The sequence below is a fragment of the Blennius ocellaris genome (genome assembly GCF_963422515.1).
Source record: "Blennius ocellaris genome assembly, chromosome: 16".
NCBI lineage: Eukaryota > Metazoa > Chordata > Actinopteri > Blenniiformes > Blenniidae > Blennius > Blennius ocellaris.
The window spans coordinates 11430103-11444405 of NC_137665.1; the positions used below are offsets into that span (position 1 = coordinate 11430103).

At 42.8% G+C, this 14303-nt stretch overlaps 2 protein-coding genes across 3 annotated transcripts; one reads left to right on the top strand and one right to left on the bottom strand.

The window, feature by feature from the left end:
- The first annotated feature begins 464 nt into the window (after positions 1-464).
- hgs (hepatocyte growth factor-regulated tyrosine kinase substrate) lies at positions 465-10218 on the top strand. 2 transcript variants are annotated; one of them, XM_080510710.1, is made up of 20 exons: positions 465-597; positions 2061-2145; positions 2232-2307; positions 2417-2509; positions 3893-4010; positions 4132-4184; positions 4339-4407; positions 4512-4636; positions 6050-6161; positions 6253-6351; positions 6441-6536; positions 6640-6678; positions 6764-6928; positions 7039-7252; positions 7471-7643; positions 7723-7863; positions 8032-8215; positions 8340-8476; positions 8558-8740; positions 8852-10218. In XM_080510710.1, exons 1-20 carry the CDS (start codon positions 561-563, stop codon positions 8951-8953), a joined length of 2301 nt encoding a protein of 766 aa, XP_080366836.1. In that variant the 5' UTR covers positions 465-560; the 3' UTR covers positions 8954-10218. The 2 variants fall into 2 exon arrangements, with proteins under 2 accessions (XP_080366836.1, XP_080366837.1); XM_080510711.1 differs by having other exon boundaries at positions 7042-7252.
- Positions 10219-10432: 214 nt separating this feature from the next.
- LOC308141736 (methyltransferase-like 26 B) lies at positions 10433-13206 on the bottom strand (the record flags this gene model as incomplete). The annotated part of the gene is made up of 6 exons (XM_080511949.1): positions 10433-10483; positions 10563-10641; positions 11553-11620; positions 11723-11782; positions 11870-12032; positions 13007-13206. The coding sequence occupies 6 exons, from the start codon at positions 13204-13206 to the stop codon at positions 10433-10435; spliced, it is 621 nt and encodes a 206-aa protein (XP_080368075.1).
- Between the last annotated feature and the right edge of the window lie 1097 nt (positions 13207-14303).

The window sequence follows — 14303 nt, forward strand, 5'->3', positions numbered from 1 at the left end:
TTTCTCAGAATACACACAACTATATGCCGAGATATGCAAAAAAAAAAAACTATACCCTTAATTTAATCTGCAATATTGCTGCAATAGGTTTAGTGTCTGTATATATTATGTAGAATATGCACACGTCAAAAGGTCATTAAATAACCATAAACATTTTTGCACTAATTAAAAAATAAAGACGAAATAAAATGAAGAAGAAGAAGAAGAAGAAGAAGAAGAAGAAGAAGAAGAAGAAGAAGAAGAAGAAGAAGAAGAAGAAGAAGAAGAAGAAGAAGAAGAAGAAGAAGAAGAAGAAGAAGAAGAAGAAGAAGAAGAAGAAGAAGAAGTTTTGTTGTTTGCTGGTTTTTTCCTTCAATTAAACTTGTGATGATGTTGATCCGTCACTAGGCGGCGGGGTCATTCGTGTGTTGGCGCTTGTGTGGCGGAAGAGGGAAGCAGGAAGAGCCGCTGCTACCTGAGCCGTACAGCTGTGCAGCTCCGAGGCTAGCGGACGAGCTAACAGGCTAAAAGCTCAGTGGACAAAACAAGACGTCTCGACCCTCTGACGCTTCTCGGCAGACATGGGGAAAGGTGGAGGCACGTTTGAGAGGCTCCTCGGTGAGTTAACAGCTTGATTCTAACGCTGACATTTTGTTTCTGAGCTCAGGGTCGAGGTTTGGGGTTTCCCAGCATATTGTTTTGACAAACTGGGGCTGTGGCTGTCGGGCCAGCTAGCTGCTGGTAGCCTGCTAACCAGTTCGCTGCTATTGTTCGCAGGCCCAGACGGGCTCACAAAACTCCTCATGACAACGTCTTTCCGCATCACTGCTCTGATAATCGGAGTAAACCAGCCTAATGACTCAATTCCGTTGTTTTTCTGCTTGTTTCACACATATAAATATAACCCCGTTAGCAGTAGTGATTCGTATACATAGTGGTAACCCTTACTGGGTTTCATGTTTACATGTTTTAAACAGGCTGCATAACACAGGATTGTCATCTCTCAGGGTGGATTCTGATCGTTTATCCAACAAGAGTTCCATGAGATTGTTGTCAAATAGATAGAACTGCCAATGTAATTAGTAAGCCCAGCATAGATCTGTTGTATCCTGAATTAGACACGTCGGTAGGGTTTAATCAGTCCCTCCAACACCTCCACAGAAACAGCTTTGTCATACCGCTTGAGTTGAAACCGGCTCCTCGTGTCAAAATGCCCCTAAAGATCACTAATGTTGACATGTTACGAAGAGCTTTCTTAGCCGAAATTGATATGACACAACTGGATAAATTATTTCAGCGGAAAGCCCATGGATAGAAATGCCTTACACCTTTTTATTGAACGTTATTACAGCCTAAATGTTTGTGGTACATCGTGCTTTAATCATGAGTTTTTAACACTAAAATGTGACCTTTTGCGACATGTGGATATGGCACTGGGATCTTGTAAAACAGGATTGGCTGCTGGTAGCTGGTCTTAAGAGCACTTGAATGCTTTTATGCTGTAATCGCCTATTGTTGCACCTCTTTAAATACAGCCTTACAATCTAATGGGATCCCCCTCCCCGAATGCATCTGCCAGGAAAAAGTCTACAAGAGGTGTATTTGAGAAAAAAATAATTACTCCCTTTATGGTACAATGTAATGTAAGCAAATGCAGTTGGATTTTCATGAAGTATCATTTTTGAAATAAATGACAAACACCCCACCTAATCATGTCATTCACACAAAGTAGGAGAATGTCTTCTGTCAAGGCAGGTGTGGTTGGGCTTCTAATCCATTATAGCACTGGTGACAATTTAAAAAAAAAAAAAAAAAAAAAACAATCATTCAACATGCTGAACAAGAAACATTTAGTATCCTGAGAAATGAAAACAATGAATGTTATTGAAGATTACCGGTAACATTTAAAGAGACCAAGATCAAAACAAAACAGTGAAGATTAAAAAAAATATTATCACAAACAATTAAAGAACAACCATAACAACACAATAAAAATATGTCTTTAAAGGTAATTTTAAAGACGTTAATGCAGTTATCTACGAAGTGGATATCTTAACTCGAATCATTTGTGCTAATTGCAGATAAAGCCACCAGCCAGCTGCTCCTGGAGACTGACTGGGAATCCATTCTGCAGATCTGTGATCTCATTCGACAGGGAGACACACAGTGAGTGATCCAGCTTCAACTGGCCGATATTATCATTCCACTCAAGTAGTAACACTTAAAATGTTGTTTTTTTTAAATTCTTTCAGGGCTAAATATGCTATTGGCGCCATTAAGAAGAAATTGAATGACAAAAACCCACATGTGGCTCTTTATGCACTTGAGGTAAGACATGCACTGTGCAAGTTTACATGATTATGATAGTATAAGACAATAACACAATAGTGTTGTCATGTTTGTAAGCATGTATAGTAATTATGTGCCTTTGCTGCAGGTTCTAGAGTCAGTGGTGAAGAACTGTGGGCAGACGGTGCATGATGAGGTGGCCAGTAAGCAAACCATGGAGGAACTGAAGGATCTACTTAAGGTGACATTATCTTACCTAATATTCCCTATTTCAGGTTTAAGAACGCTGTCCTCATTGTCGTTCTACACTGGTTTGGCCAATCTAGTTTTCTCAGCTTTTATTGGGCAAGTGATCCATTTTGTTAACTCCCTGTTATTCCTGTTCTAACGAACTAACAATGATCAGTTGATGACAACCTCTTTAGTCATGAGAAAACAAGAGAAAAGGGCAACAGTGAAAATTGTGCTGATTTTAGACCAGTAGTTCTGAGTACTGTGTCAAACCTGTACACAAGGTTTTATAAACTCTTCTCGCAATATAGGTCTGTGCTTTTGGTAAGTTTAACGGTATGTTCTGGTAGTGTTGTTTTTCTTTTCTTTTGCAATTTCCAAAAAGTCTTGGGTGAAAATTGACATACACCTTCATTTGCCACTTTCAAGTGTTTACATCCTATAAATATGACAGTATGGGGACAGAAAAAGTTATGGCAATTCATGATGCGCCTATGATTGAGCAACTTGTTTGTTTCTTGTTTTTTTAATCAGTCTTTTAATTATCCAGCTTTGAATCTGCAAGAATGAATCCTGACACCTATGTCAATTAGTTTAGAACATGCTTTTTTGTGTTCTTTGAGGGAAAAACAACAGTCAGCTGGCAGTTGGAGTCAACAGGAGGGTATCGGAAAACATTTTTGGAAATCTGTGCGACATTAGTTCCATATGAGGCTGCTGAGCACTACAGTGTGGTTCCTCAAGAGGTTAAAAAAAAAAAAGGTGAAAACTAACAGTTTCTGAAACTCATGGGTAATATATTCACATCTAATTTATTGTGCCCAAGTATCACAAAACCAAAAGAATTCATAGTGGTAAGATGGATAATCTACAAATACGCCTGTGATCTTTGTATTTATGAAACAGAAACTAGCATTATTAAACGACCTATTATAAACTGATGAAGTTGAATGGCATCTGGATTTCTATCGCCCTACATAAAGTACAATATCGCTCCCTGTTGAGTTTGGATTGATTGTTTTCCCTCTCCTCTGTACAGACTGGATAAGTTGTTTTAGCACACTGGCTGGGTGCCTTATCTTCGCTCCCACCCTCCCTCTGCAAAGCAGCATGAGCTAGCAGGATTCCATTGGTCCCTTGCTACATCATGTGACTCAGGCTCTGAGCACTGTGTTGCTTTCCACTTCCTGATAGCGTCACAGTCTTGTGACCCAAATGTTTTCATACCAAAGGATTGTACTTCCCACCTGACTTTGTGTCATCAAACACAGCACTTCAGAATCCAGTGTCTGTTTTCTGATGAGAGTACATTTAATTATATGAAAGGAGTAAAAGGAAGGAGAGCCTTTTTCTTTTTTTTTTTCATTGTTGGGTTTTTTCCTACCAGAAACAGACTGAACCAAATGTCAGAAACAAGATCCTGTATCTGATCCAGGCTTGGGCTCACGCCTTCCGAAATGAACCCAAATATAAGGTGGTTCAAGACACTTATCAGATCATGAAAGTGGAAGGTGAGTGTGCATATGCCGTGTTTTACAAACTAAAAAAAATTATATATATATATATATATATATATATGCCAATGTTTACATTTTTAAAACGAGGTTGTGCTTGGTTTCATTTTCACCACAGGTCATGTTTTCCCCGAGTTTAAAGAGAGCGATGCCATGTTTGCAGCTGAGAGAGTAAGATATTGTTCTTGCTTTTATCTCGGATACATTTATTGAGCATTGCATTCTTTTTGTGGTTAAAAGTTCACCACGAGAGAGGCTGAAACACTCTCTACACACACCGATCCGCACTGCATGCGTTGTAATGTGTGACATCTGCCTCGTCCAGGCCCCAGACTGGGTCGATGCTGAGGAGTGCCACCGGTGCAGAGTCCAGTTTGGAGTTATGACAAGAAAGGTGGGCTGCTATTTCCTCTAACTGGGCCACTCAGACCTATGTGGGGGTTTCTGCTTGGAGCACGTGGAGAAATTGACCTGGATTCGTGTTGTGCGATTTTGCAGCACCACTGTCGAGCTTGTGGCCAGATTTTTTGTGGCAAGTGTTCGTCCAAGTACTCCACCATCCCCAAGTTTGGCATCGAGAAAGAAGTGCGTGTTTGCGAGCCCTGCTTTGAGCTGCTGAACAAGTGAGTCCCAGATATGATGATGATGATGATGATGCATGTAACATAGTCAGTGTGAGAACAAAACACAGAGTGTTAAGTGGGATTGAACGATGCAGCTATTTTTGTCACGGTAGTAAAAAAAGTCGACTACTGACTGAGTTTTGTAACTTCTGTCTTTTAGTCATATTTACAAACTCGGCTGTGTGGGCATAATGGCTCTGCTGCTCATGGTAGTTTCAAATATTGGCTGCTTATATGTGAAGCCTTCTGCACACAGATCTTCACGTATTCAGCTGCTGCCTTCTCAAAGGGGTGAACACATCAACGTGGACTGTAAACTAGTTTTTATGATCGGGTGCATTTTCATTCTTTCAACGATGATTTCAGTGATGCTCCTTTAAGCAGACTGGATTGTCTTTGAAACAGTTTCATTCAATGCTAAAAGCTGGATTAAAATCCCATTTTTGTCAAACTTTCACTCATGATGGATGTGAAAATCTGTACTCCATTGTATCAAAAAGCTTTAGCAGAATTGTAATAAGTGTTGTTATACATGGGCTATGGTTTCATATAAAAATGCTTGAGAGACAAGTTTGCTAAAATGGCGAAATAAATCTATTCTGGTCAATGAAACTTGCTTAAGAGTAAGAATTAGTGTCCTCGGGTCTTTCATGGTCGGTGGTTAAATGTAAATCCATACATGAAATGATCATAATGGAATAATTGAATCAAATTCTTCAGGTTTCACTGTACATTGATGTATGTTTTCTTCTTTTTATAGTTTAGGCATGTTTCAGTTTGTTTTCTTGATGGAAGCATTTAATGTTGTGGTTCTTTCCTTTTTTTTTGTTTTTAAACCTTCCGTGGAGAACCAGAGTTCAGAGTCAGACAGATGTGGTTACACTTAAAGAACAACTTATTAGCACATACCTTTAGTGACTTTACTGAGACCGGTATTTAAAAATGTGGTTTTTAAAAAGTGTAAGGCAGACATTGGCAATTGATTTGTATTCCAGTGGTAAAATGATGGTCATTTAAAGCACATTTGATCCAAGTATCAATAGAAAATATTCTAAAATACTGCATCACTGGCTTAATGTCAAGATGGAAATAGCAAACTGCATGTATGTCATTTAACATTCAATGTGGCTTGCAGATAATTAGGATAGAATTATTTTCGACTGTTATAATGATGGGAGTTTAACAACCCTGGTGTAGGAACCGGAATAGTTTGGGTGAGATTAAAGCTCCTGCGAGTAATCCGAGTACAGTGGTCTTGGAGGTCTGTCTGTAATTGAAACCAATTGTTGTCCTTAACAGTGTTCATTAATATGTTGTGCTGTTGTTTGTGGAGAGTTCTTGGTGTTTCACACTGCATGCTCTCCTTTTAATTCACAAAGTTGTTTGTCCTCCCTGATCCCTCTTCTTTACCAGCCACCCGACCCTGTCTCCTCCCCTGAGGAAGGCTGAAGGAAAAGCTCCTCCCACCGGCACTGCTGAGCTGCCCCCCGAGTACCTAACCAGCCCATTGTCCCAACAGTCGCAGGTACACATTCAGAAACAATAACAACAATCTAGGGGTGATTACTTTCCTCATTTCCGCTTTGTGAATCTTACTATTCATTGACCCTCACTAGATGCCCCCTAAGAGAGATGAGGCAGCCCTGCAGGAGGAGGAGGAGCTGCAGCTGGCCATCGCCCTCTCCCAAAGTGAGGCGGAGGAGAAGGAGCGGATGGTGGGTCCCACAGCTGACATTTCAATTTATTGTTTTCACATCCTGTTTAGAGAACAACAACTGACCCCGAGCTGCGTGTTCACTTACAGAGACATAAGGGCTCGTACTCGATGTATCCCAAAACTGATCCCACCCCGGTGACTTCCTCAGCACCGCCTGTCAGCACCCTCTACACCCCCCCTGTGGTAAGACTTCATTGTTTTTTGCTTAACCCCCCCACCACCACCACCACCAACAACATGTTTCAAGGTTAGTCTCTTATTAATATTTTCATGTGTTTTGCTACAGAACTCCTCTGCTCCTTCAGCTGAAGATGTCGATCCCGAGGTGTGTTTATATCGATCCTCTTAAAATCACAGTCAACATCCATAATTACTCCCTTTACTGACAACCATCTGTTCTGTCGTTCCAGCTGGCGCGTTACCTGAACAGGACGTACTGGGAGAAAAAACAGGAAGAGGCTCGTAAGAGTCCCACCCCATCAGCCCCCGCCCCGGTGCCAATGGCTGAACCCCTCCCACCCATCAGTCAGCCCGTCGAAAGTCATGCCCCTGTTCAGCCTGTCAGCATAGTGGAGGTGTGCTGAAGCTTTAGAGATCACGAGAAAAGAAAATGGTTTTTTTTTTCTCGGTGAAACCGATCACGATAATGCACAGATGCCTCATCGGCACTCGTCTCCACTTTCAGCAGCAGTACCAGAACGGCGAGTCGGAGGAGAACCACGAGCAGTTCCTGAAAGCTCTGCAGAACGCCGTCACCACGTTTCTCAACCGCATGAAGAGCAACCACATGCGTGGCCGCAGCATCACCAACGACAGTGCCGTGCTCTCGCTCTTCCAGTCCATCAACAACATGCACCCACAGCTGCTGGACATCCTCAACCAGCTCGATGAGAAAAGATGTAAGTGTGTGCCTCTCGCCGACGTCCAGACCAGGTCGAACACGCATTATCTGGTTGTGCAAAAAGTACTGAAGCATTGAACAGTCGGACATGTGCATTCAAAAGTTAAGAGAAGGTCACATTAAGATCACCTGATTAGACCGAGTCTGTAATTATCTCACTGTGATGTGTTCCTACCTGCGCTTCTTGTCTGAACTCCATATCCGTTGTCTCGTCAGTGTACTACGAGGGGCTGCAGGACAAGTTGGCACAGGTGCGTGACGCTCGGGCCGCCCTCAACGCTCTGCGGGACGAACACAGAGAGAAGCTGCGTCGCGCTGCGGAGGAGGCCGAGAGACAGCGGCAGATCCAGCTGGCACAAAAACTAGAAATCATGAGGCAGAAGAAGCAGGTGACGAAATGGCCAGAATCCACACCGACACTCTTCTAGGGTCACTTTCCATGCTCAGGAGTGTGTCTTTGATCTGCAGGAATATCTGGAGATGCAGCGACAGCTGGCTATCCAGCGCCTCCAAGAGCAGGAGAAGGAGAGGCAGATGCGTCTGGAGCAGCAGAAGCACACAATCCAGATGAGAGCGCAGATGCCTGCTTTCTCTCTGCCGTATGCCCAGGTACATACTTTATTTTCTTCCTCGGTGGCCAAGCTAAACTATCAGCGAATTCAGAATGATATGAACGAGTCACAAAACTGCCCTGCTAAGGCATGATTTGCTGGTAGCCACTGGCTTTCTGAAATGCCTTTTGTGAAAATCTAACGAACAATATTTGCCACTATACAGATGCAGTCTTTGCCCCCCAATGTTGCGGGAGGGGTGGTGTACCAACCCGGTGCCCCGCCCAGCTACCCAGGCACATTCAGCCCCGCCGGTTCAGTAGAAGGTTCCCCAATGCACAACATCTACATGAACCAGCCCGGGCAGACGGCTCCTCCACAGTACCAGGCCATGCCCAGTGGCGCCACAGGTAAAGCAAGTGCTGTCAGATAACTTAGTTGCCTTCAAAACCAAAAAAAATATGGGGTTATTGGTTGACTTGGTTTGTTTTTGATGAAAATGCATTTCTGTCTTCTTGTTTTTTTTCCCCCCAGATCCAAATATGGTTAATGCGTACATGTACCAGGCTACAGCCGCTAATGGGCAACCCGCTCCTCCTCCTGGCCAGGCCCCTCCCAATACCAGCCCACCCTACTCTAACTACCAACCCACACCGACACAGGGCTACCAGGTCTCAATCACTCTACTATAGTTTGTGAAAATCTGCTTAACTATAGCTAATTTAGTTGCTAACTGTTGTTATTTTGTGCAGAATGTGGTCTCCCAGGCGCAGAGTATGCCCCCCATGTCCCAAGCGGCCCCCACCAACGGTATGGCTTACATGAGCTACCAGCCATATAACATGCAGAACATGATTACAGCGTTGCCAGGACAGGACCCCAACATGCCCCCCCAACAGCAGTACATGCCCAGCCAGCAGCCCATGTACCAGCAGGTATGTACATTTGTAATTACCTCCAGTTTTAACACATTTCAGATGCGGTGTTGTGTAAAATGTTTCTGCTTTTTACTTGGACGTCATAGCCTTAATTTCGTCCCTTGTCAGGTTGCTCCCCCTGGTGGCCCCCCGCAGCAGCAGCAAGCGCCGCAGCAGATTCCTCAGGCTGCACCAGGCAGCGCAGAGGCACAGCTCATCTCCTTTGACTAAAAGCCCACAATGCTGCATGGTCTGACACACTACACCCTCTCTCCCAGTCTCTTCAGTCCCCCCCCCCCCCCCCCCCCCCCCCGCCCCCTCCCGCTGGACTCTGACGACACCCTCTGGAAACAATGACGTACTTCTCACCCTCCACCTTGCTGTGATGTTGTGGCAATGTGAAATATTGTGATGATGTTGCAGAACTGTTACTCTTCTTGCCTCCCCCACCCACTGCAATTGTGGGACTACGGGGTCGAGCCCGCAATGGAGGGGCCCACCACGCTTCACCTTCCGCCTGCTCCTCCGTTTCCTCCTTTACAGCTGATATGTATGTAGTATTTCCTTATTAAATGCATAACTGATGCTCAGAAAATAGTCATTGATATTAAAGTTGAAGCAAATAAGAAAATATAATAATTTAGGAGTTAAAAAACAACAACAAAGAAAACAAAACCATCCTTTGTCTCATATTTTTCTAAAGCAAATTTTGCATGTTAACTTTCAGTTCTTTTTTCTGGAATGGAAGGGAATTATTGCAGCCTGCTCCAACTGTGCGGGTAGCGATCGACAAGCGTCTGTACCGATGTTGACAAATTTTTGTTATGTCGAGAGAAAGAGCGAGAGAGATGCCGGAAGCGAAAGGCCAAGAGCAAACGGCATTAACCCACATCTTCGTCCGGTTCCCAGCTTAACATTCCAGTTGTTTTCAGGTCATCCCATCTCAATCGGGCGTCCAAGTTTTTGGCATTTATCCGTGTGGTGACGCTTGGACTTTGGAGTGTGAGACAATTAACCAGGCGGTTGTTTAATCCCCACCGACTTTACATTCGTAGATAAAAAAAATAATTTAAACTCTTTACCGGCTGCTAGAAAATAGACACACTGAAGACAGTCCAGCAACTTTACTAGTTTTCCTGTTAAAGTGACTTGCGTTGCCAAACATTCAGTAAAGGACGTCTGAACTTAACACGTAATCAACTGGAAACTCCAGGTGCTGCAATCCACGTCCATGTGGTTGTGATGGTTATGACGAAAGAGCTCCATGGGTCTGTACAGGTGGGCTCTCTTTCTAAAGTGTACTTCATCTTCCAGAAGTGCGGGAACGCTCCCGGAGCGAACACGGCGTGCTGCATGTATGTATCGACTCACCTAATCCGTGATCTCTGTAACCCCTTCTGTTGCCATCTGTGAACTTCTTTATTCCATCATACTGATCTGTCTGACTTTAAAGTAATTTTAAAATTATATTTAATAAATATCTGGTTCTTATTGTCCACTCGCTTCAGCTTGAGTGTGTTTTCTTCACACACGTTCAACAGATTCAAGAGCAAAGGTCTTTATTCATGTGCATAACTTCACATTTAACACATTCACAGTCAAGATCTCCACAAGAGCAAAGGCCATAACGTTGAAATAGGGATGGAAGTGCAACTGATTTATACGTTTAAAAAAAAAAATCATACATCTTTTCTTTTAAGGGATTTGGCTTCATTGAATTTTTCTGAAGATGAGGCATTTGTAGTAATTCTCCATCTCGATCTGAAAAGTAGAACATTTGCAGTTACAAATACAATGTTGTTGATATAGTGACATACTGAGAGGAACTAGTATAACTTACTATCCTCTCCAGGCGGATTCCGTTCCCGAAGGCCAGCTGTCTGAGCACGTCGAGGTCTGGGAGACCCCACTCTGGATTTCTGTGGAAATCCCAGTTTACACTGAAACTTTGACGTGCACCGTGTGCAGAATTATTGGACAAGTTGTGTTTTTGACAGCTACAAGCACTCTCTCAATGCAAAGTGTTAATAAAGCTCAAACGTGACTATTCAAGAAAGTAAAAGTCTGGTTTTGTCTGCCTTAAGAGAATTTCTCGGCGTGCACAGTGAGATGGCAAATATGGACTCTGTCTATTTATTTCTGTTTACCATTAACTTGTTTTTGTGCAGCAGCAACCAAAGGTTAGTGTTGACAGGAGTTCAGCCAGGCTTTGGCCGTGTCTGAGCACTGAACGCTTTGTACTTTGTCTATACTAAAGATTAATCGAGATCGAGAACATCCCAGCAGGAGGACAATGTTTTACTTGTAGCTTCACTCAGATTTTTCATTCATGTTTGACAGTTATTTGTGTCTTTATTTTTTTCTCAATGTGTTTCTTTCAAACCAGTTGACACCCCCTCTCATTACACCAATACACATCATCTAAAATGCTCAAATCGAATAAGCAGCCATGTTTTGTACAGTTCAGAGTTAGAAAGAAATGGTTAAATGCTCGAGTTAAACTTCATGCGGAGGATTAAGTCAATATGGTTTTTAATGAAAATGGTGATTTCATCTCGGTTGTTTTCTTCTGACCGAGTTCTGACATGTGCATGCGTGGGTTGCAATCCAAGTGCACCGGTGTTCTATTAGCAGCAAGTTAAAGATTAATTCAGACTGTAGATTGTCCACAGGTGTGAGTTTGTGGTTGTCTCTTTGTGCTCGCAACCTGTGCATGGCCAGGTGAGTTCATCTCCAGTTGGATAAAGCCGTATGAATGGCACATGAGGGTAAAAAACCAATTTCACGAGGTACACAAATGGAGCTCTTGTATTATCTACGGTTGACTCACATTTTTCGAAGCTCCTCGTCCAGCTGTTCATTGCAGCTGGGAGCAATGATTCCATTAACAGCATAGACCTGGGAAGTGTTTTGCATTTGAAGTCGTGATGTTGGCAGGCCTTTAAACCCTCACACTTACACAATCGCATGATGAGTGTTCCCAATCCCCTAAGGACGTACCCCATATGTCACCAGAAGGCCGTTTAGTTTGAGGATCTGACCTGCTCCACTGAAAACACCCTTCAGAAGCCACAGGAACAATGTGTCATTAAGGATATGGAAACAAGCCGGTCATACCTGTCGTTACTGTTGTACTTTTGTCACAACCTGTGCTGTTTTGAACGAGCTGTACTGCAGCAGGTTGATGGCAACAATGACATCACCGGAGCTTCGGCTCAAGCCCGCCCATTTCTCCCACGGCTCGCTGGCGTCCAGATGAACGGGTTGCAACACAGTCTTCGCTTGAGTCGCAGCAATGTACGCCTTGATACTGTGAACACGGTTTGGAGACCTAATCTCACATTCACTGATTCACATATACTTAAAATATGTGCACTCAAGCACACGTACAATTACAGTTGATTAATATACAAAGGGCAAAAGAGTAATTAAGTGTTTGTGTTATATTTATCCAACCTCATTTAATTTGGCTTGTCAAAACCAGGGCATTTAATTCAATGAACCTGTACAATACGTCTACATTTGTTTTGTAAACATATTCACACATAAGGCAGGAATTGTCTCCACTAGATGAACAGATGAAATTGAATCAAAACTCAAGGAAAAAAAGTAAAATAAATAAATCAAATTAAAGACTTATCAGTCACAAACATCTAACTCGTTATTATCTGTAGGCTTTTTCACAATTTAGATCACTCTTCAAACACAACATTATGCATTTTTTCATATATTTAAAATCAGACAAGTCTAAAAATGACCAGAATCAGAAAGATCTCATTTCTGGCTTAAGAATTTCTGCATAGAATATCTCTGGACGTCTGTGAAAGACTATTAACTACTGCTACATTACAATCTAATGCTGGACAATAAGGTGCCAGGAAATTACCAAATATATTTACTTGCCTAGCTAAGGGTTGAGTAAGTATCTATGAAAAGATACTCTTAAAAGTAATAGGTACTAGTTAAAAGTACATTTAACACTAACTACAGTTTTGTGAGTTTGCAATGTCTTCTTCATTGAAAAGTTCATTTTTAACAGGTGAGCTTTTCATGCTTCAAGCTGTTTCGAATGTTATATAAATACTAATTTCCTACAACTTATGATGAATAATTTCTATTAATGTTCTCATAGTTGTTTGTAACTCCTTCAGTCATGGGTAAAATCTTTGACTTGACGTCACTGAAACCTTCACAAGGCGGCTTGTTTGAATGGCACCAAGAGATGTTGGGTGAGTCTCATCCACACATGACAAAAACAGTATTGATTTCCTAGAACACACCAACCTTTCCAGGGACTCCTCCTTGATATCTGAAGGCTGCCATGTGACAAAGGGCAACTTCTGGGCGAACCGGATGACGTGCTGCCCGGTTCCAGAGCCCAACTCCAAGGCAAAGAGCTGCCTGTGTGACTGCTCCTCCAACACGTCCTCGAGCATCAAACAAAGAGCCTCCCAGTTCCTCTCCGCCTGAGGTGAAAGCAGCATGACCTGGAGGACAGAAAAGTCACGTCATTTCATCTTCTCATCTACAACCAGTAACCTATGCAATGATGCTATGCTTACTGTCACATATGCAGGGTCTCTGAGGCTTTGAGGGAGAATAACGTGTTACTGTAGAATGGAGGTGGTGGTTGACTGTAACAGCAGATGGGTGCACAGATTACCTGGTTAAGAGGATTCCAGGCCTGCTCCTCCCAAGTGTCCAGCATGGGCACAATGCAGGAAGGACACACACAGGTAATTCATTTAATATCCATCAGGGGTCGTCAGTAAAACAAGCAGTAAAACAATTGTTGTATTAGTTACTGTTACTGAAGATTAATAGAAATGTAAAGGCAGTATAGGAAGTGAAAAGTAATAATAGCACTGTAATAGCACTGTGGCAGAAAAGGTACAAACTATTTTTACCCCAATGTTCTAAAGTTTAGCTCATCCTATAATGTCATGAACAAATCAGCCACATACCAAACCAGAGAGGCAACAGGGTCCTCCTCCTCCTCCTCCTCCTCCTCCTCCTCCTCCTCCTCCTGGCTCTTCTTGCCCAGTCCGGGCTTCTCAGTCATGCTCCTTGGCTTGAAAGTCCATCATCCAGCCATGACAGCCACCACTCGTGTTCCAATTCTTTATTAACCTCAGTGTGTTCTCGGGTATATGCATTTCTGTACGCCCTCCACTCCAGCTGCCATGGCCCCCACCCACCCTCCACCTGCTCCAGTGTGCTTTGGCGCTTGGGTCCTAAGTACATCACACCATACCAAGTAATTTAGATAGAGACTGAACACAATTAAGAAAAAAAAAAAACCCTAAGAAGTAGCTCTCTTGAAATTAATTGAAAAGTATTTATTCATCACATCAAATATTACAAATAGTCATTTCTTTGGTTGAATTTCTTTTTTTATTAATTGGAATATGCTTTCGCTTCCTTACATGTGCTGCTATCGGTGTGACAGTCAGCCGGAGTCGGCTGGTGGATGGCCGAAGGAGTTTTGTGGGTGGAGGAGGAGGAAAACCCCCATCATGAGGTGAACATGAGGATCTAATCAACAAAACTACAAATGGAGCAGTCGGTAGATTTGATGTTC